Source organism: Anolis sagrei, chromosome 2, assembly GCF_037176765.1.
Source record: "Anolis sagrei isolate rAnoSag1 chromosome 2, rAnoSag1.mat, whole genome shotgun sequence".
Classification (NCBI taxonomy): Eukaryota; Metazoa; Chordata; class Lepidosauria; order Squamata; family Dactyloidae; genus Anolis; species Anolis sagrei.
In genome coordinates, this window is record NC_090022.1 from 1,420,974 (window position 1) to 1,443,697 (window position 22,724).

At 45.3% G+C, this 22,724-nt stretch overlaps 4 protein-coding genes across 4 annotated transcripts in view; 3 read left to right on the top strand and 1 right to left on the bottom strand.

The window, feature by feature from the left end:
- The window catches only part of LOC132765349 (bromodomain-containing protein 2), a 463,888-nt gene that overhangs the window by 346,508 nt on the left and 94,656 nt on the right, over positions 1–22,724 (bottom strand). The window lies entirely within an intron of this gene.
- Positions 1–22,724, top strand: part of LOC132766343 (prefoldin subunit 6-like) — an 88,335-nt gene that overhangs the window by 9,429 nt on the left and 56,182 nt on the right. The window lies entirely within an intron of this gene.
- LOC132766290 (zinc finger protein ZFP2-like) lies at positions 355–20,867 on the top strand. The gene is made up of 2 exons (XM_067464973.1): positions 355–748; positions 15,172–20,867. The coding sequence occupies exon 2, from the start codon at positions 15,475–15,477 to the stop codon at positions 16,360–16,362; it is 888 nt and encodes a 295-aa protein (XP_067321074.1). The 5' UTR covers positions 355–748; positions 15,172–15,474; the 3' UTR covers positions 16,363–20,867.
- LOC132766263 (zinc finger protein 135-like) lies at positions 747–4,352 on the top strand. Its single transcript, XM_067464927.1, has one exon. The coding sequence runs from the start codon at positions 983–985 to the stop codon at positions 2,294–2,296; it is 1,314 nt and encodes a 437-aa protein (XP_067321028.1). The 5' UTR covers positions 747–982; the 3' UTR covers positions 2,297–4,352.

Below are 22,724 nucleotides of genomic sequence, written 5' to 3' on the forward strand. Positions count from 1 at the left end.
TGCTGCACACCGCACACTGCACTTGCCCTATAAGCCTTATATACCACCTGTCACATCAGCACTTTTAATCCTGTACCCATTACTCTGGCCTGGCCCAGTTTTATTGTGTCTTAGTGTATTGTTTATTATTTGTTGCTTATATTGCTTTAATTGATTTAATTTGCCTTAGGTTTTGTATTGTATATATGTGTTGAGGCCTTGGCCTTTGTAAGCCACATCGAGTCCTTCGAGAGATGCTAGCGGGGTACAAATAAAGTTTAATAATAATAATAATAATAATAATAATAATAATAAAGGAGAAGGCTCAAAAAGCCACACGCAGGAAGAATCCCTGCGGCCTCAGAAAAGTTAGTGTCTGGCCTTCCAAGGAGGAGAAGAGCCTGCTTCCCCTTTGAAATCCTGTGCCTGTTTCCTGCAGGATTCTAGAGTTTGTAGTTGAGAGAGGCCCAGGACCCCCCTGGCTGAGGATGAGAAAGGCCCCTCCTTGAACACCTGGCAGTGTAAGAAATCACACAAAGAGAATCTTTGGGCACCATCCCCTTTGTACCTGAGGGGGGATCGTTCATTTGTCACCAGGCAATGGACACCTTCCTTCTTCCCCTGGGTTTGCAACAGCACTAGACTTGTTCTTCATTTTCATGTTTCTACGATCAACTCCTGAGGAGATTTCCCTCTCATTTGTCTGGCAGGTAACTTCTGAACAAGTTCTGCGAAGAACACCTTGTGAGAGCTTTGCCCGAGGAGTGCTGTAAGTCCAAAGCGACTTCAAGATACACAGCAATAACAACATGAAAAAATAATCAGTAGAAATATATATTTCAAGCTACATACTTGTGCAATTTAAAGGGGGGGGGGGGATAAGATTGTGCTGTAAAAAGAGAAGCTTAGGAAAGTGAGAAGGCTAATGCAATACAAAAACTGCTGTCCAAGAGGTTATATCTGTGAAACCCTGGCATAATATTTGAATTATAAATGTAAAAGAATGGCAAGTCCTCTATCTCTGTGTCCTAGATCAGACACAGGGGAGAAGTTACATCAGTGTATGGAATGTGGGAAACAATTTGAAAAGAAAAGTTCTCTTACTGTACATGGACGGACCCACACAGGGGAGGAACCATATAAATGCATGGAATGTGGAGAAAGTTTCCGTACGAGTGGAAATCTACGTTCCCATCAAAGGACCCACACAGGAGAGAAGCCATATAAATGCATGGAATGTGGAGAAAGCTTCAGTCGCAATGACACTCTGCATACCCATCAAAGGACCCACACAGGGGAGAAGCCATATAAATGCATAGAATGTGGAGAAAGCTTCCGTACGATTGGAAATCTACGTTCCCATGAAAGGACCCACACAGGGGAGAAGCCATATAAATGCATGGAGTGTGCAAAAAGCTTCAGTCAGAGTAGCAATCTACATTCCCATCAAAGGAAGCACACAGGGGAGAAGCCATATAAATGCATGGAATGTGGAGAAAGCTTCATTCGCAGTGACAATCTACGTTCCCATCAAAGGAAGCACACAGGGGAGAAGCCACATAAATGCATGTACTGTGGAGAAAGCTTCAGTGAGAGTTACACTCTACGTTCCCATCAAAGGATCCACACAGGGGAAAAGCCACATAAATGCATGGAATGTGGAAAGAGCTTCAATCAGAGTGGCACTCTACGTTCCCATCAAAGGACCCACACAGGGGAGAAGCCACATAAATGCATGGAATGTGGAGAAAGCTTCATTCGCAGTGACAGTCTACGTTCCCATCAAAGGAAGCATTCCGGGGAGAAGCCACATAAATGCATGTACTGTGGAGAAAGCTTCAGTGAGAGTGGCACTCTACGTTCCCATCAAAGGACCCACACAGGGGAAAAGCCACATAAATGCATGGAATGTGGAAAGAGCTTCAGTCAGAGTGGCACTCTACGTTCTCATCAAAGGACCCACACAGGGGAGAAGCCTTATAAATGCATGGACTGTGGAGAAAGATTCATTCGCAGTGACAGTCTACGTTCCCATCAAAGGACCCACACAGGGGAGAAGCCACATAAGTGTAAGGAATGTGGAAAGAGCTTCAGTCACAGTTCAAGGCTGCGTATCCATCAAAGGATCCACACAGGGGAGAAGCCACATAACTGCATTGACTGTGGAAAGAGTTTCAGACACAGTGGCACTCTACGTTCCCATCAAAGGGCCCACACAGGGGAGAAGCCTTATAAATGCTTGGTATGTGGAAAGAGCTTCAGTCGCAGTAACAATCTGCATGCCCACCAAATTACTCACACTGTACAGAAGCCATAGAAATGCATAGAATGTGGAGAAAGTTTCAGTCAGAGTAACTATCTACATTGCTTTCAAAGGAGCTACATTGTAGAGAAGCCATAGAAATGCACGGATTGTGGAAAGAGCTGTAGAGAATGTTCAGCATACATTAAACATATTGGAACTCATGCGCAGCTAGAAGAGACCTGCTTTTCAATTTCTGAGCTCTCTTTCAAAAAATATTGGAAGGAAAGAGGAAGGCCGGCACCTGACTCTCTCTCTCTCTCTACCATGGACTAGTTTGTGTGGCCTTGGTCGACGGCTACTGGGAGCAGGTCTCACTGAGAAGGGGATTTTTCTCAGTATTGCAGCAAGCTCTGAAGGGGTTCACCTAGCCTCCTCCATAAGAAACCCATCACAGGCTTCTAGGGTGATGTGTGGAGGTTTGCTGAAAGGAGCAACAGCTGAGATATTTAGATCTTTAGTTCTATTAAACGAAACAGATTACATCAAAGAGGTAGAGAGACACCCAGGATACACTTCTTTCTATAAATCTATTCCTAAGGATTCTACAGACAAAATACGTTTTTTAATTCGAACAGTATGTACAGAAGGACTCACTTTAGGATACATCTCAAATCAACAAATAAAATCTCAAATCAACATCTCGGGCTCTTCCTCCAACCTGGAACCCCCAATGCAGTTTTTGGATTATTATTTACAACCATTTGTACCCCTCACACAGGCAGTCTTAAAGATATTAAAGATACTAAACATTTCATAAAGGTCATAGAGGACCTTACCATACCTCCAGTCCATCTTAATGACTCTGGATATAACATCACCTTCTCATTTTTTTAAATGGATCTGTTAGACATTGTCCTGGAATATATATTTTTTCAGATTTAAAACTCAATATTATCTACAGATTTTTGTTGTCATGATGGAAAGTCCTTTGGCCCCTTTTGTTGGAATCACAGACACCTTAAAGGGCCAGACTCAAAGTGGCTTCAAAACAGAGTTTATTAAAACAAAGGAAAAAGGATGCAGAAGTACTTAAATGTAGTGTCACTGGTCAAAACTCAAGAAACAACCCAGACCTGGTCCAAAAGGTTAACAGAAATATAATCCAGGTTAACTGGATAAAAAACGAATCAAACAAAGCGCTCTGAGGCACAACAAAAAGGCATAGTACACATCCGGTTAACGAAAAAGAAGGGGCCGCAGGAAGAGAAGCGTCATCAGCCGAAGTCCAGGGTCGAAGTGGGAGAACTCCGAAACAGCGCTGCTCCAGTGTCTGCAGAAGCAGCATCTTTAGCCACACCGGTCCAGGTCCAGGAAGGAAGAAGTCCACATTCACGAAAAGCCAATCCGGGTCAATAACACGCAAGCGATCAGGAGATCCAAACTGCAGATCCCAAACCAATGACGAACACGAAACAGGCAGTAACAAGTCTACAAGAATCTTTTCCAATACACAGCACCCAACACACAAACGCTCATCAACACCTTGCCTTCTGCAAGGACCCATCACCCTCAACCCACTTTTTTTACAAATCATCAGAAGATGAACTGACCACCGCCCCATCATTATCCCCCACAGCTGCTCCCAGCTCTTCACATGAATTCCCTTGTCCTTCCCTCCAATTCCTCCATCTTCTGTCAAGACTTAGGTCCCACCAAGACTCAGTTGGATCCCCTGATTGCCAGTCTTCACCCCAGAGAACCCCATAAAAGCATCACTAGTTGTTGGCTCCTCACAAATAGCTTGCACTTCTCTTATCTTAGTCCAATCCATGGTGTCTCCTTCTTCTCCTGCACTCATTGACCCATCATCCCCAAAGAATCCCTCAAACAACTCCTCATCTGTAGGTGCTGTAAGTATGTCCTGGATCCTCTTTCTCTGCTGCTCATTATCAGATTCCTGCTCACGAGTAAACCTTTTTCCCCTTCTGGCACCCATACTACTATTTGTAACATTACTCACAGGCTCTACTACAACACCTTCAGTAGCAAATCTTTTTATTTCAAATTTGGAAGAAACCCACATCCTAAATGACACAAAAAACAATTTTTGCCAGATATTCTATACTATGGCAGGTTTATCGATGATTTTTTAAAATTTGAAAATCAGACGAATCCGCAATTTTCTTTAGTATTTGGCTTAACACAATATATGATAACATCAAATTCACTGGTAACCATAGCCATACAAATATAAACTTTCTAGATGTCATGGTATATAAGAAAGGCAATAAGAAAACCCACGGATAAAAATCCCATCATGCATTACAACAGCTACCACCATCATGCTGCAAGTTGCTTCTGGTCGCTTCTAGAATGAGATAATTAACTGACTACAAAGATGTTGCCCAGGGGACGCCTAGATGTCTTGCAATCCTGTGGGGAGCCTTCTCTCATGTCCTCCCAAGTGACCAGCTACTGATCAAAGGGCATTTAATAGAGTGCCAAGTTTGCAAACTTTGTGCTTTGTTTATTTTTTCTTTGCTTGCTTGTTTTTTTTAATCATAGAATCATAGAATCAAAGAGTTGGAAGAGACCTCATGGGCCATCCAGTCCAACCCCCTGCCAAGAAGCAGGAATATTGCATTCAAATCACCCCTGACAGATGGCCATCCAGCCTCTGTTTAAAAGCTTCCAAAGAAGGAGCCTCCACCACACTCCGGGGCAGAGAGTTCCACTGCTGAACGGCTCTCACAGTCAGGAAGTTCTTCCTAATGTTCAGATGGAATCTCCTTTCTTGTAGTTTGAAGCCATTGTTCCGTGTCCTAGTCTCCAAGGAAGCAGAAAACAAGCTAGCTCCCTCCTCCCTGTGGCTTCCTCTCACATATTTATACATGGCTATCATATCTCCTCTCAGCCTTCTCTTCTTCAGGCTAAACATGCCCAGTTCCCTAAGCCGCTCCTCATAGGGCTTGTTCTCCAGACCCTTGATCATTTTAGTCGCCCTCCTCTGGACACTTTCCAGCTTGTCAATATCTCTCTTGAATTGTGGTGCCCAGAATTGGACACAATATTCCAGATGTGGTCTAACCAAAGCAGAATAGAGGGGTAGCATTACTTCCTTAGATCTAGACACTATGCTCCTATTGATGCAGGCCAAAATCCCATTGGCTTTTTTTGCCGCCACATCACATTGTTGGCTCATGTTTAACTTGTTGTCCACGAGGACTCCAAGATCTTTTTCACACGTACTGCTCTCGAGCCAGGCGTCCCCCATTCTGTATCTTTGCATCTCATTTTTTCTGCCAAAGTGGAGTATCTTGCATTTGTCACTGTTGAACTTCATTTTGTTAGTTTTGGCCCATCTCTCTAATCTGTCAAGATCGTTTTGAATTCTGCTCCTGTCCTCTGGACTATTGGCTATCCCTCCCAATTTGGTGTCGTCTGCAAACTTGATGATCATGCCTTCTAGCCCTTCATCTAAGTCATTAATAAAGATGTTGAACAGGACCGGGCCCAGGACGGAACCCTGCGGCACTCCGCTCGTCACTTCTTTCCAAGATGAAGAGGAAGCATTAGTGAGCACTCTCTGTGTTCGTCCACTTAACCAATTACAGATCCACCTCACCGTAGTTTTGCCTAGCCCACATTGGACTAGTTTCCTTGCCAGAAGGTCATGGGGGACCTTGTCGAAGGCCTTACTGAAATCCAGGTACGCTACATCCACGGCATTCCCCGCATCTACCCAGCTTGTAGCTCTATCGAAGAAAGAGATCAGATTAGTCTGGCATGACTTGTTTTTGATAAATCCATGTTGACTATTAGCGATGACTGCATTTGTTTCTAAGTGTTTGCAGACCACTTCCTTAACAATCTTTTCCAGAATCTTGCCCGGTATCGACGTGAGGCTGACCGGACGGTAGTTGTTTGATGCAATACAACTGTTTCGTTCACGCTTGATAAGATAAATAAATATCACCATCATAGTTTAAAAACGAACTTACCCTATGCCACACTTATGAGATTAAAACGAAGCACCACTGCTCCCGAGGACGTCACACCAGAGGTCATTACTTTTGAGAAACAATTCAAAGAAAACTACACAAACTGGCAAACAATCATGTCTGACAATTTTAATGATTTTAAGTTACAGTTATATGTTATTTTTTTTGATATGTAATGTATTGCTTTTATTAGTATGTGAGGCATTGAATTTTTCCCAATTATTATTCTGTACACTGCTTTGAGTCCCCCTACGGGTAAGAAAAGTGGTATAGAAATGCAGTAAGTAAGTAAATAAATAAATAAATAAATAAATAAATAAATAAGAAGGGCACCCCGCAAGTATCATCAATACTGCTATTAGAAAAGTTAAGTCCATAGATAGAAATGATTTTCTAAGCGATATGGTGAGGAAACCTAATGACCGCATTATATGGCCACTTAGGTTAATCCCATATTTCCCACACATCAGGAAAATAATTAGAAAGCACTGGCACTTGACCAGTGACACTCCAGGACGCAAGAATGTACCAATGATAGCCAACAAACGAACCCAAAATCTTAGGGATATGACGATCAGATCTGACTTCACAACCCCCTATACTATCAGCAAATCTAATCTTAGGGGCCAAACAAGTTGCGGGCATTGTGCATATTGCACTCAATCTCTTAAAACACCTCTCACATCCCACAATGCAACTCAACATACAACTTTGTAGTTTCACCAACTGCAATACAGAGAAAGTGATGTATGCCATACAATGTCCATGTTCACTGCTATATGTAGGCGTGACCTCCAGACCTTTAAAAATTAGAATTCTTGAACATAGATCCCACATTAGAAATAACCCATTGACTCTACTCTTTATGCCCATTTCAGTGAGAAATCCCACTCACACACTGGCTTCAGATTTTGCGATTTTTAAGAAAGGTAACCACACAACCCCTCCAAGACTTACAAAGAATTTTACTTCAGAGAGAGGCCTTTTGGATATTCAGGTTACATACCATTTCCCCGGGTGGGTTAAACGATGGATTCTATCTCTCTTGTTTACTGCAATTGACCTGCATCTTTATAAAGGGAGGCTTCTCCGTGGGTTTTTGCTCGCACTTGAAATATCTGCAGACTCACAGCTATTGAAAGTCTTTGAGCAAAGCCATTCACTCCTCAGGAGAAAGTAGTAAGTGTTTTAATGCCACACAATGATTGTTGTTACTGTAACTGGGTGCTATTAGAGCATATCTATTGTTGTCCTTTTTAATCTAGTTTGTTAATTCCTTGAAAGAGATCGACTTAAATTGATGAAATAGCAACCTGAGGAAGGGAAGTTTCCTCAAACAAGGTGAATAATACCTTTGTAATTGCTATCATCACATACATCAAAAGAATCTCTACACTTACTATCATCACGTATTTGTCAAGAACTCCTACAACAACTTGTATCTACATGGGACTGAACTTTAATTGCCTAACATTCTACAGAAGAAACATAATCTGAACTTTTGTTTAATAACATTCCAAAGAAGTGATAACATGGAACTGTTGAGAACTCACAATATGTTGTGAATGAAAACTTATTGTTTAATGTTTATTACGGATGTTTTTCTTGATTGAATAATTGATGTTTATATAGATTTTGCCCATGGTGTTGATACAATAATAATCTTACTGTAGGGGTTCAGCCTGTAGTTGTCTCTTTGTCACAGGATTCAAAGGAGAATGATCAGGAGTCTGCAGAGGTTCCAACGTCTGAGTGAAATGACCACATTTCTGCTGACTCTCAGGGATTTATGTTTAGAAATGATGGTCAAGACTGTACAATTAGCCAGAGTGAACCAGAGGATTCTGGGATCGTTGGTTCCCAAGGCAAAGATGCTTCGATGCCAACAGAAAAAGAGGCAGAGGAAAAGGTTGAACGGCCAAGGCCAAATAGTGATAGTGAAAGGAATGTACTAATTGGCAAGCTGAGGGAGGACCAGACACTCTTTGATAGGAGAAGTCAAATCAATCAACATCGCCACCTGGAAGGGAGCAGAAGACGGTCTGAAAGATTAAGAGAATAGAGGGGTCAGGGAGAGGTTTCCCAAGGGAAAGGGAATGCTTTTGCCATGGCTTTCTGAATAAATATAGGACCCGTGAATCTGTACTCTTCAGTTAAGTCCAACGTTTGGTTTTCATGCCTGCTTCATGCTTGCTTGTTCATGCGGAGAATCATGTATAATCTTGCCCTGTATTCATGCTCATGCTGAGATTTTTGTAAGCTGGTGTTCGTGATTTCAAGCTACTGCATTTAGATTATTTGATTCAAGTTTGCTCTTGTTTGTTCAAGGGACCTTTGGAAAAGAAAGACTTTCTCCCTATGGATTTGCTTCTTGGATTTTGGAACTGATTTGTCTCCTAACTTGGATTTGGATTATTTGCTGATTTTGTGGACATCACCTTTTCTCTATTTTAATGCTTTTTACCTTTTTGACTATTGTTATATTAATCTTCAATAAATTGCTTTGATTATTAAAGAGCATGTTTAGGGGTTCAAAGATGCCTACTCCAGCCCTGGTGTGCAACTCTTACTGTATATAATATATGCATAGTGTAATTCAGTGTTATAATGGATTTAATTATTGAAACAACTTCACACTTATACATTGATACATAGATATCTGTTGCTTTATATTTTATATTTTATACATCACTCTGGAATACTCTGCCACCTAAGGTCCGTGCCTTATGGGACTTACCAGCTTTCCGCAGGGCATGTAAGACATACCTGTTTTGACAGGCTTTTAATGTTTGATATTGCTGTTTTTAAATTGTTTTAGAATGCTTTTAAATGTTGTTAGATTTTAGCCATTCTTGTACTTACTTACTTAGGCGATCTCTCGTTGGACGAGTATGATGGTCTTCCAATATTCTTGTGGGTTCATAGGTGGCTGTGGAGCCCTCTTCTTGACCCGCATCTTCTCCCACAGTGAAGGCACTGGTTTCCAGGTGGAAGTCGGTCCCGGTCGGGGTTGGCTTGACGAGCCTTCCTCTTTCACACTCCACTCGTGCCTCCTCAAAATCTGCAGCACTGCTGGTCACAGCTGACCTCCAGCTGGAGCGCTCAAGGGCCAGGGCTTCCCAGTTCTCAGTGTCTATGCCGGAGTTTTTAAGGTTGGCTTTGAGCCCATCTGTACATCTCTTTTCCTGTCCACCAACATTCCGTTTTCCGTTCTTAAGTTCGGAGTAGAGCAACTGCTTTGGGAGACGGTGGTCAGGCATCCGGACAACATGGCCGGCCCAGCGGAGTTGATGTTGGAGGATCATCGCTTCAATGCTGGTGGTCTTTGCTTCTTCCAGCAAACTGACGTTTGTCCGCTTGTCTTCCCAAGAGATTTGCAGGATTTTCTGGAGGCAGCGCTGGTGGAATCGTTCCAGGAGTTGCACGTGACGTCTGTAGACAGTCCACGTTTCTCAGGCATAGAGCAGGGTTGGGAGGACAATAGCTTTATAGACAAGCACCTTGGTCTCCATACGGATTCCCGATCCTCAAACACTCTCTGCTTCATTCGGGAAAATGCTGCACTCGCAGAGCTCAGGCGGTGTTGTATTTCGGTGTCGATGTTGACTTTGGTGGAGAGGTGGCTGCCAAGGTAGCGGAAATGGTCAACATTTTCTAATGTTACACCATTAAGTTGTATTGCTGGCATTGGAGAGGGGATGGCTGGTGACTGCTGGAACAGCACTTTGGTTTTCTCGATGTTCAGTGACAGGCCAAGCTTTGTGTATGCTTCTGCAAAGGTGTTCAGAGTGGCTTGTAGATCTTCTTCTGAATGCGCACAGATGACATTGTCATCAGCATACTGGAGTTCTATAACAGATGTTGTTGTGACCTTGGTTTTGGCTTTCAGTCTGCTGAGGTTAAACAGCTTGCCATCTGTCCGATAGCCATTCTTGTAAGCCGCTCCGAGCCCCAGGGGAGTGACGGCATATAAGTTCAAATAATAAATAAATAATTAAAATACTGTTTAATCCCCACTTTTTAGCAAAGGGTCCATTAGGATGCACAGCATATCTCCCTAACTGCAGAGAATGGAAGACAAAGAATGGTGAGAAAGGATGAGGGAAAAAGGAAGGGGGTGGAAAAAGGAAGGAAGGGGAAAAGGAAAGAAGGAAGGGGGGAGGGATGGAGGGAAGGAGGGAGGGAAGGAAGGAAGGAGGGAGGGAAGGAAGGAGGGAGGGAAGGAAGGAAGGAGGGAGGGAAGGAAGGAAGGAGGGAGGGAAGGAAGGAAGGAGGGAGGGAAGGAAGGAAGGAGGGAGGGAAGGAAGGAAGGAAGGAAGGAAGGAAGGAAGGAGGGAGGGAGGGAAGGAAGGAAGGAAGGAAGGAAAGAAGGAAGGAAGGAGGGAGAGAAGGAGGGAGGGAAGGAAGGAAGGAGGGAGGGAGGGAGGAAGGAGGGAAGGAAGGAGGGAGAGAAGGAAGGGAAGGAAGGAGGGAGGGAAGGAAAGAAGGAGGGAGGGAGGAAGGAGGGAAGGAAGGAGGGAGAGAAGGAAGGGAGGAGGGAGGGAAGGAAGGAAGGAGAGAGAGAAGGAGGGAGGGAAGGAAGGAAGGAGGGAAGAAGTGAGGGAGGGAAGGAAGGAGGGAAAGAAGGAAGGGAGGAGGGAGGGAAGGAGGGAGGGAAGGAAGGGAGGAGGGAGGGAAGGAAGGAAGGAGGGAGGGAGAGAAGGAAGGGAGGAAGGAGGGAAGGAAGGAGGGAGGGAGAGAAGGAAGGAGGGAAGGAAGGAGGGAGGGAGAGAAGGAAGGAAGGACTAGAAAGCCTCTTCGTGGCCTGGCTGGCTCTCCCTGCTGTTTGGACGCTCAGCCCCGCCTTCTTTGGGGCGCCTGTTCTGCGGCCGCCATCTTTAGACCGGGCGGAAGTAGAGCGAGAGGGAGGCCTCCACTTCCCAGAGAGGCAGGAGGACGTGCTGGGGGCGGGGGGGGGGGGAGAGCGTGACGCACTTCCCTCCGAGATCGCTTCCGGAAGTAGGAGGGGGGAGCGCATCCCTCCGCCATCTTTGGCTCTGAGGAATCCCTTCCATGTGTCCTCGCTCCTTGGGCCCGGCGGCCCTGGTTCGTGAGGTAAATTTCTCTCCTGGTGCCCTTCCTTCCTTCCTGAGGGATCCCTGGGCTGCTTCTTCTCCCCTCAGCCGGACTCCGAAGGCTCTCTCTCTCTCCCTCTTTGGCCAGGCCAGTCCCCCACTCAGGGCCTCCCTAGAATCCTAGAATCAAAGAGTTGGAAGGGACCTGGTGGGCCACCATCCAGTCCAACCCCATTCTGCCAAGAAGCAGGAATATTGCATTCAAATCACCCCTGACAGATGGCCATCCAGCCTTTGTTTAAAAGCCTCCAAAGAAGGAGCCTCCACCACACTCCGGGGCGGAGAGTTCCACTGCTGAACGACTCTCACAGTCAGGAAGTTCTTCCTCGTGTTCAGATGGAATCTCCTCTCTTGTAGTTTGAAGCCATTCTTCCATTGCGTCCTAGTCTCCAGGGAAGCAGAAAACAAGCTTGCTCCCTCCTCCCTGTGGCTTCCTCTCACATACTTATACATGGCTATCATATCTCCTCTCAGCCTTATTATTATTATTATTATTATTATTATTTTATTTGTACCCCGCTAGCATCTCCCGAAGGATTCGATGCGGCTCACAACAGGCCGAAGCCCAACACAATACAACAATACAATATCTAGCAAATAAAAACAGTTAAGCAGAAAAACAATAACAATAGCAATACGACAAGACATTATTAAAAACTGAGTCGGCCGGAGTAGGGGTACAAGGTTAAAAGTGCTGATGTATCGGAGGGGTGTGGGATTATGATATAAGTGCAGTGTGCAGTGTGCGGTGATTTTGGTACTAAAGTGCTTCTGGGATTTGGTCCTGGGAGATTCCTAATCTGAAAAGGCACATTGGAACAGCCAGGTTTTCAAATTCTTTCTGAAGACTGCCAGTGTAGGGGCTTGTCTGAGATCTTTCGGGAGGGCGTTCCAGAGGCGGGGGGCCACCACGGAGAAAGCCCTGTCTCGCGTCCCAACCAAGCGCGCTTGGGACGCGGGCGGGATCACGAGCAGGGCCTCTCCTGATGACCGGAGTGAGCGTGTGGGTTCGTAGACAGCGATGCGGTCACGCAGGTAGGGTGGTCCCAAACCATTCAGGGCTTTGTAGGTAAGCACCTGCACCTTAAATTCTTCTCTTCTTCAAGCTAAACATGCCAAGGAGAAAGAGAAGGGGGGAAAAAGGGATGAAGAGCAGAAGGAAGCACGGAAGGAGGAGCAGAAATGTGGAAGCCAGGCAGGGATAGAGGAAGGGATTAAGGAAAGGAGGAAGAGAAGGGAGGAAGGTAGGGAAGAAGGGAGGGATGAAGCGTGGAATGAAGTAAGGAAGGGGTGAGAGAAGGAAGAAAGGGAGGAAGGAAGGGGGCAAGGAAGGGAGAGCAGAGGGAAGGGATGAAGGAGGGAGGGACAAGAGGAAGAAAGGGAGGAAGAGAAGGAAAGGAGGAAGGAGGGGGGGGAAAGAAAGGGAAGGGTTAAGGGAAGAAAGGGAGGGAGACAAGGGAGGGAGGTGGCAATGACACTCATAGCCCAACCCTCCCTTGCAGGGCACCTGCCCTCTCTAAAGCACACTCTGGAAGGAAAGGAGCCCTTTCCAAAGAGTGTGTGGCCAGCCCTGAGTGTCCTTGACACACACACACCTGCCTGTCTGTCCATCTCTCTCTGTCTGTATGCCTCGAGGTGTGTTTCTGGGCGAGGGATTCCCAAACCGTCTTCAAAGGCAGCCCCACATAGAGCATGTTGCAGTAATCTATTCAGGATGTAATCAGAGCATGGACCACCGTGGCCAGATCAGACTTCCCAAGGTACGGGCACAGCTGGTGCACAAGTTTTAACTATGCAAAAGCTCCCCTGGCCACCGTCGAAACCTGGGTTTCCAGGCTTAGCGATGAATCCAGGATCTCTCCCAAGCTGCGAACCTGCGTCTTCAGGGGGAGTGTGACCCCATCCAACACAAGCTGTAACCCTATGCCCTGTTCGGCCTTTTGACTGACCAGTAGGACCTCTGTCTTGTCTGGATTGAATTTCAATTTGTTAGCCCTCATCCAGTCTGACACAGCAGCCAAGCACCGGTTCAAGGTCTGAACAGCCTCCTTAGTAACAGGTGGGAAGGAGTGACAGATTTGGACGTCATCTGCGTACAGATAACACCTTACTCCGAAACTCCGGATGATCTCCCCCAGCGGCTTCATGTAGATGTTAAATAATATCGGGGACAGCACTGAACCCTGAGGGATTCCACAAGACAATGATTGTGGAGCTGAACAGGTGTCACCCAGTAACACCTTCTGAGACCGACCCTCCAGGAAGGACTGAAGCCACTGCAGAGCAGTACCTCCAAGTCCCATTTCTGCGAGGCGTCCCAGAAGGGTACCGTGGTCAACGGTATCGAAGGCCTCTGAGAGGTCCAGCAGAACCAACAGGGACTGATACTAGCTGTCCCCTGCCACACATTGCTGTGGCTCAGTCTGGTGATCTGAAAAATAAAGTAATGAGAAAGTGTTGGTTTCTAATATATATAATTTCTTTATGCTTGTGGGTAAATAGTATTTTTGTTGTTTCTTTGTTAGTGTTGATGGGGAAATTGTCTGGTTTGCCTACTCTGGAACAGGAAACATATCATTGTCCTTCTTTAGGGATTCCTTTCAAATCTATCTGTGTGTGTGTGAATCATATCTATCTACCTGTATCTATGGCTGGATGGCTCTTTGTCAGGAGGGCTTTGATTACGTTTCCTTGCCCTGGTGAAGGGAGTTGGACTGGATGGCCTAAGTATGGGGGTTCTGTGTGGGAAGTTTACCCCAGTTCTGTCGTTGGTGGGGTTCATTATGCTCTTTGATTGTAGGTGAACTATACATCCCAGTAACTACAACTCCCAATTGTTAAGGTCTATTTCCCCCAAACTCCATCTGTGTTCATATTTGGGCATATGGAATATTCATGCTAAGTTTGGTGCAGATTCATCATTGTTTGAGTCCACAGTGCTCTCTGGATGTTGGTGAACTACAACTCCCAAACTCAAGGTCAATGCCCACCAAACCCTTCCAGTGTTTTCTGTTGGTCATGGGAGTTCTGTGTGCGAAGTTTGGTTCAATTCCATTGTTGGTGGAGTTCAGAATGCTCTTTGATTGTAGGCGAACTATAAATCCCAACAACTACAACTCCCAAATGACAACATCATATTTTTTTTGAGTGATGGTCACTCCTTGTGTTGTGAGACATTTTGTTGCCAAATTTGGTGTGATTTCATTCATTGGTTCTTTTGTTTTTAAGGTACTCATTACGCACAGAGCATTTTTATATATCTATAGAAGATAAGCAACTGATAGATATTGTGTCTCTGTGTGTGTATAAACAGCATTTCTGAAACACAGAGTAAATACTTAAAATGTCCTTTAGGAAATAACACCCACAAGGTGATATTGTTCTTGATATCGTTCTTCCTCGTAACAGAGTTTGTATCTTCACTCTTCCGTTTAATCTTTCAAAACTGTTGTAATTATTGAGAAAATGTTTGCAAAGTTTTTGAAGCCATAAGCTGAACACTGGAACTGTCTTTGAGAAAGTAAAATAATGTCCACAAGGGTCCCCGGGTTGAAATGCCTCGTTTCGGGAGACTTCCCCTTCTTCAGGATGCTACCGTATCTTCGTAGGAGCGTGTTAGTCATAATAAATTCGTTATCTCCGATAAGAAGCTGGCTCTACAACTAGGCTTTCGATATGAAGCTACGGTAGCATCCTGAAGAATTTGTCACCAGGCAATGGGCATCTCCCCTCTTCCTCTGGGTTTGCTACAGCACTAGACTTCCTCTTCATGTTCCGTGAGATCTTTCCCTGTTCAACTCCTGAAGAGATTTCCCTCTCATTTCTCTGGCAGGTAACTCCTGAACAAGTTCTGCGAAGAACACCTTGTGAGAGATTTGCCCAAGGAGTGCTGTAAGTCCATAGTGACTTCAAGATACACAGCAAAGACAACAAGAAGAAAAAAACAAGTAATAGAAAAATATATTTGAAGCTACATACCTGTGCACTTAAAGGGGGGGGGGGCGGGTAAGAGTGTGCTGAAAAAAAGAGAGGCTTGGGAAAGCAAGCAGAAGGCTACAGCAATAAAAAACTGTGCTGTCCAAGTGGTTATATCTGTGATCCCCTGGCATAATATTTGAATTATAAATGTAAAAGAATGGCAAGCCCTCTACCTCCCTGTCCTAGATCGGACACAAGGGAGAAGTTACATCAGTGTATGGAGTGTGGAAAACAATTTCAAAGCAAAAGTCATCTTACTGTACATGAACGGATCCACACAGGGGAGAAGCCATATCAGTGCATGGAATGTGGAAAGAGCTTCAGTGTCAGTGGCAGTCTACGTTGCCATCAAAGAACCCACACAGGGGAGAAGCCATATCAATGCATGGAATGTGGAGAGAGCTTCAGTCGCAGTGACAGTCTACGTTCCCATCAAAGGACCCACACAGGGGAGAAGCCACATAAATGCATGGAATGTGGAGAAAGCTTCAGACAGAGTGCCCATTTACGTTCCCATCAAAGGAAGCATACAGGGGAGAGGCCATATAAATGCATGGAATGTGGAGAAAGCTTCGGTCACAGTGGCGCTCTACGTTCCCATGTAAGGACCCACACAGGGGAGAAGCCACATAAATGCATAGAATGTGGAGAAAGCTTCAGTCGGAGTGGCACTCTACGTCGCCATCAAAGGAAGCACACAGGGGAGAAGCCATATAAATGCATAGAATGTGGAGAAAGCTTCAGTCACAGTGGCACTCTACGTCGCCATCAAAGGAAGCACACAGGGGAGAAGCCATATAAATGCATAGAATGTGGAGAAAGCTTCAGTCACAGTAACACTCTACGGTCCCATCAAAGGAAGCACACAGGGGAGAAGCCCTATAAATGCATGGAATGTGGAGAAAGCTTCAGTCGGAGTGGCAGTCTACGTTCCCATCAAAGGAAGCACACAGGGGAGAAGCCATATAAATGCATGGAATGTGGAAAGAGCTTCCGAGAGAGTGGAACGTTGCGTAACCATCAAAGGACCCACACAGGAGCCTAGTGTCTAGATCTAGGGAAGTAATGCTACCACTCTATTCTGCTTTGGTTAGACCACACCTGGAATATTGTGTCCAATTCTGGGCACCACAATTCAAGAGAGATATTGACAAGCTGGAATGTGTCCAGAGGAGGGCGACTAAAATGATCAAGGGTCTGGAGAACAAGCCCTATGAGGAGCGGCTTAAGGAGCTGGGCATGGTTAGCCTGAAGAAGAGAAGAATGAGAGGGGATATGATAGCCATGTATAAATACGTGAGAGGAAGCCACAGGGAGGAGGGAGCAAGCTTGTTTTCTGTTTCCCTGGAGACTAGGACATGAAACAATGGCTTCAAACTTCAACAGAGGAGATTCCATCTGAACATGAGGAAGAACTTCCTGACCGTGAGAGCCGTTCAGCAGTGGAACTCTCTGCCCCGGAGTGTGGTGGAGGCTCCTTTGTTTGGAAGCTTTTAAACAGAGACTGGATGGCCATCTGTCAGGGGTGATTTGAATGCAATATTCCTGCTTCTTGGCAGAATGGGGTTGGACTGGATGGCCCATGAGGTCTCTTCCAACTCTTTGATTCTGTGACAGGGGAGATGCCATAGAAATGCATGGAATGTACCAGTCAGTGTTAAGCTCAGTGCCCCGTCGGACCTTAGAATTACTAATGAGTCAGATCGGTGGATTACAAACAACACTGAGGTACAATTAAACAAAAGAATCAGGTGGCACAAGGTCAATACTGATGCTGTAAACAAGTCCCTTAATTCCATTTTAAGCAGAGGCTGGATGGCCATTTGTCAGGGGTGATTTGAATGCAATATTCCTGCTTCTTGGCAAGGGGTTGGACTGGATGGCCCAGGAGGTCTCTTCCAACTCTTTGATTCTATGATTCTATGATTCACAAATTGGTCAGCTACAATACAAACCCCTTCATCTGACTGGATGGCAGTTAATACAGCGTTCTCGAATATATGCAGCCAATTAAAAATCATTTAACCGCTAATGCTACTCCATTAAGCACAAAAAGAAATAGAGACGATTGGTTTGATATTGAATGCCAATCCATCAGGAAAAGTCTTAAGAGCCTAATGAGAAAGGCGCAGGGCTCTCAGTCTAGGACAGTACATAACAATTTATTTATTTATTTATTTGGTTTACTCTTACCCCGCCCTTCTCACCCCGAAGGGGACTCAGGGCGGCTTACATATCCAAGGCACAATTCGATGCCCGTAACATACAATACAAACACAATAGCACAGAATAGCAAACAACAACAATACATCATATCTATACCCAATAAAACCCATAAAAATTTCATATAAACCGATACAAACCAATTACTCCTTATTGCCGGTCAATATTCGTTATCTCATAATTCAGTTTCATTCCGCATTTATCAGTCCTGCCGGTCCTATTTGTCTGGTTGTCCTTACTTTGTTGGCAGATTGCCCAAAGGCCTGGTCCCACAACCACATCTTTACCTTCCTCCTGAAGGATAGGAGTGATGTCGATGTCCTGATATCCACCGGGAGTGAGTTCCACAGGTGAGGGGCCACCACTGAGACGGCCCTGCTCCTCGTCCCCACCAGCCTCACTTGGGAAAGTGGTGCGGTCGAGAGCAGGGCCCCCTCAGATGATCTTAAATATGTTAGAATTGAGAAGGAAATATAAGCAAACCATCAGCGAGAAAAAGAAAAATCACAGAGTATCCATTTGGAATGAGTTAGAACTCGCAGCTAAAGGGAGGAACACAATTCTCTTTTGGAACTCAGTAGCTGGAATTCTTAAAGAAAGGAAATATGCATTTGATGCACCTATCCCAGCTGCTAATTGGGAGAACTATTATCAACAACTGTTTGCCCCTTTGTCTCCTCCAAAGAACCTTGTCACTCCTAGTGTCAGGAGCGACTGCTCCTGTGGTGAGAGAATTGGCTGTCTGCAAGGACGTTGCCCAGGGGACGCCCAGATGATTTGATGTTTTATCATCCTTGTGGGAGGCTTCTCTCATGTCCCCACATGCGGAACTGGAGCTGATAGAGGGAGCGCATCCGCCTCTCCCCGGATTCGAACCTGCGACCTGTCGGTCTTTGGTCCAGTCGGCATAGGGGTTTAACCCACTGCGCCACCGGGGGCAATAATAATATTAAATCACCTAATTAACAAATATCTAAAACGAAAGAGCAGGTTATTTGTTGCTTTCATTGATTTAAAAGTAGCTTTTGACAGCATCAGTAGAGAAATCCTCTGGCAAAAATGAACAGCCCATGGAATAGACCGCAGATTACTACTCCTGATGTCTGTACTCCAACAACCATATTCAGGTTAGAACAGGAATCAGTGGAGCCCTGACAAAGAGAATACATTCCTGCAAAGGTGTAAGACAAGGCTGCTTATTGGCCCCTTTACTTTTCAACATTTATATCAATGACCTGCCAGATTCCCTCAGCAGCTCGGATGTTCACATGCCAAAAATTGGTTACAGACATGTAAATACTCTTTTATACGCAGATGACATGATTTTGATGTCGAATACACAAATAGGATTACGAAGATTACTGAGCAAACTTAACACCTACGCCCACAAAAACAAGGTGACAATAAACAAATCCAAGTCAAAAATAATGGTGTTCGGAAATCGCCCTTCTAGACACAAATGGCTTCTTGAACAGGTTAGCTCTTTTACATATCTAGGCTTGGTATATTCGGACACAGGCTCATTGCTTGCACACTTTCAATCTTGTGCGATCAAAACTAGACAAGATTGTTATCCCATAAATATCCTGGATCCCTATCCCCAATAATCAAAGGTTACAAAGCAAAAATTGTCCCCATGATACTATATGGAGCTGAAATTTGGGGCCTAAGCAAGCTACCAATACTGGAACAAGCACTATCAAAATTCTTAAGACAGATACTTGTTGTTGACGTCAAGACCACCGCTGCTGCAGTCAGAGCAGAGCAAGAAATATATTCTATCCAAGGTCTTGCTAAAATCAGGGCCTTTAACTACTGGTCTAAAATAAGAAACCTCGAAAACAATAGACTTCCAAAATTGTGGTTTTTAGAACAATCTAATGGCCAAAACCAAGCTTCCTGGTCAGAACAATTAACAAGAGCCCTAAAACGACTCCAACCCTGTTTATCTCTCTGAACATATTCTCCCCTATGAACCATCAAGATTATTAAGATCGTCTGGAGAGGCCCTGTTCTCGGTCCCACTGGCCTCGCAAGTGCGTCTGGTGGGGACGAGGGACAGGGCCTTCTCGGTGGTGGCCCCTCGACTCTGGAACTCTCTCCCACTGGAGATCAGAACTGCCCTTTCTATCCTGACATTCAGGAAGCAGGTGAAGACGTGGTTATGGAGACAGGCATTCGACGAGTGAGCCAACACCCTGAGATATGGATGGAGGATATTGAACAACGATTTTAATGTGACGTCTGACCATTGTAGTTATTGATTGTAATTGCTGTTTTAATGTTTTATTGTAATATGAATTATGATGTTTATTGACTGTATGTGATATTATGGTTGGAAACCGGTCTGAGTCCCTCAAGAAAGATGAGAAGGTCGGTATACAAAACTTTTAAATAAATAAATAAGATTCCTCCGTACCTGCGGATTACAAATGGGAGATTTTTAAATCAGGAGAGACAACTGTATATGTATTTGAATTACGTCTGAACTAAGAGGTTTTGAAACTTCTTCTTCACTTGGGTACGCTGCCACCTTATTGTTTAGTATTCAGGCTGAGAGGATACTTAGTAACACCCTTCTGTATTACGGTAGTATTTTTTTTTCAGAGGGTTTAAATACCAATGACATTCACACACACAGGCTGTTGTAAAGTGTTAACTATTAAAAAAATGTTTATTTAACAGGCTTAAACTCTTCTGGTACAAATGCGTAATGGTTTCTGTAAGTTAATGGCACAAAAGCTTTTGGTTGCATTTGATGTCCAATTCTTAGATGGGTACTGGGATCAAATCTAGGGATAACAAACAGGAGATTATCTCAGGAAACTAATCTCTGATGATAATTCCAAACTCTCCCACTTTCTGGAATCTAGCCAAACAACCTTTTTTGGCCTAGCCTTCCTCAGGGATAAAGAAACAGACCACACACACAGGGTCCTGTTCCACTATCTGTATTCTTGCTATCTTTTTCTATAGCTCTTGAATACCACAAAACATTACCCAGCTCTCCTATCTAACACTAACCAACTGTTAAACCAACTGACTACCTAATTCCCAACGGACAAATTCTAACTGCCTAACTCAAGCCTCAAAAGGTAAGGGTTCACTACACCCCCCTCTCGTCCCCACCATCCTCGTTTGGGACGAGGTGGGACCGAGAGAAGAGCCTCCTCCGCAGACTGCAGCACTCGTGCTGGTTTGTGTACGGAGATGTGGTTTCTCACACGGTCTGGGCTTGAACCATTTAAGGCTTTATAGGTAACTAGCTGTGCCCTGCCACACGTTGCTGTGGCCTATAGTAAAACATATCAAAGTTGAGGTAGATATCTGGACTATTATGTGTGTGCGGCAGCGGGGGGAATGATGGAGCCTGGGGTTGCGTGTGTGTGTGCGGCGGCGGGGGGAGTGATGGAGCGTGGGGTTGTGTGTGTGTGTGCGCCGGCGGGGGGAGTGATAGAGCGTGGGGTTGTGTGTGTGTGTGCGGCGGCGGGGGAAGTGATGGAGTGTGGGGTTGCGTGTGTGTGTGCGGCGGCGGGGGGGATGGAGCCTGGGGTTGCGTGTGTGTGCAGCGGCGGGGGGAGTGGGGTTGCGTGTGTGTATGCGGCGGCGGGGGGAGTGATGGAGCGTGGGGTTGTGTGTGTGTGCGGCGGCGGGGGAGTGATGGAGCGTGGGGTTGCGTGTGTGTGTGCGGTGGTGGGGGGAGTGGAGTTGCGTGTGTGTGTGGCGGCGGAGGGAGTGATGTAGCGTGGGATTGCGTGTGTGTGTGTGGCGGCGGGGGGAGTGATGGAGCGTGGGGTTGCGTGTGTGTGTGCGGCGGCGGGGGGAGTGATGGAGCGTGGGGTTGCATGTGTGTGTGCGGTGGCAGGGGGAGTGATGGAGCGTGGGGTTGCGTGTGTGTGTGTGCGGTGGCGGGGGGAGTGATGGAGCGTGGAGTTGTGTATGTGCGTGTGGTGGGGTGTGTGTGCAAGAAGCGGCACGGCGAGGCTTGGAGTGGGCATGGCTTCTGCGGAGGGAACGTTGGCCGGATGGCTGTGTGCGCGCGCCAGGGAACTTGCGGCTGGGCACCAATGCGCATGCTCAGTTGTTTTGCCATTTCGTGAGTGTGTTGTTGTGTTGTTTTTTATTTTGAGTAGATATGTTTGTACCTTGTGGGTTGTGTTATAGGCATGGGAATTTGGTTAAGTTTCGTTGGTTTTTTTTTAGTTTTGTTGTTTTGCCATTTTGTGAGTGTGTTGTGTTGTGTTTCATTTTGAGTAGATATGTTTGTACCTTGTGGGTTGTGTTATGGGCATGGGGATTTTGGTTAAGTTTCGTTGGGGTTTTTTTGAGTTTTGTTGTTTTGCCATTTTGTGAGTGTGTTGTTGTATTGTTTTTCATTTTGAGTAGATATGTTTGTACCTTGTGGGTTGTGTTATGGGCATGGGAATTTTGGTTAAGTTTCGTTGGGGGGTTGTGGAGTTTTGCTGTCCGGATGAACCAACCTAACAGATTTATATATATAGATCACCAGCACTCTGCATTTAGCCCAGAAGCGGACCAGCAGCCAGTGGAGCTTCCATAACACGGGAAGGGTTCTATCCCTTTACAGCCGTCTATTAATTAACCTGGCTGCCGATCTATGAACCAATTGAAGCTTCCAAATTATCTGCAAAGGCAGCCCCACGCAGAGACCATTGCAGTAGTACAAGCAAGATGTAACCGGACTCATGAATAAGTTGAGATGGATACATTAACTGAATGGATGAAGTATAGAATAGCATTGAAAGGAAATAGAATCAATAGAGATTTATTTATTTATCATGTCAGGGCAACCAGTCAATTGTATTATATTTCTAACAGAACAAAACAAACAAACAGACAAAATACAAAATTTGCGAGTTTGGGAGTTGATTAAATGTCCTTTGACCAGTATCTGGCCACTTGGAGCGCCTCTGGTGTTGCCGCAAGGAGGTCCTCCATTGTGCATGTGGCAGGGCTCAGGGCGCATTGCAGCAGGTGGTCAGTGGTTTGCTCTTCTCCACACTCGCATGTCGAGGATTCCACTTTGTAGCCCCATTTCTGAAGGTTGGCTCTGCATCTTGTGGTGCCAGAGCGCAGTCTGTTCAGTGTCTTCCAAGTCGCCCAGTCTTCTGTGTGCCCAGGGGGGAGTCTCTCATTTGGTATCAGCCATTGGTTGATGTTCTG

What these genes read in the sequence shown, in the direction of transcription:
- LOC132766263 (XM_067464927.1), top strand. Translation starts at nt 983, where the DNA reads ATGGCAAGTCCTCTATCTCTGTGTCCTAGATCAGACACAGGGGAGAAG.
- LOC132766290 (XM_067464973.1), top strand. Translation starts at nt 15,475, where the DNA reads ATGGCAAGCCCTCTACCTCCCTGTCCTAGATCGGACACAAGGGAGAAG.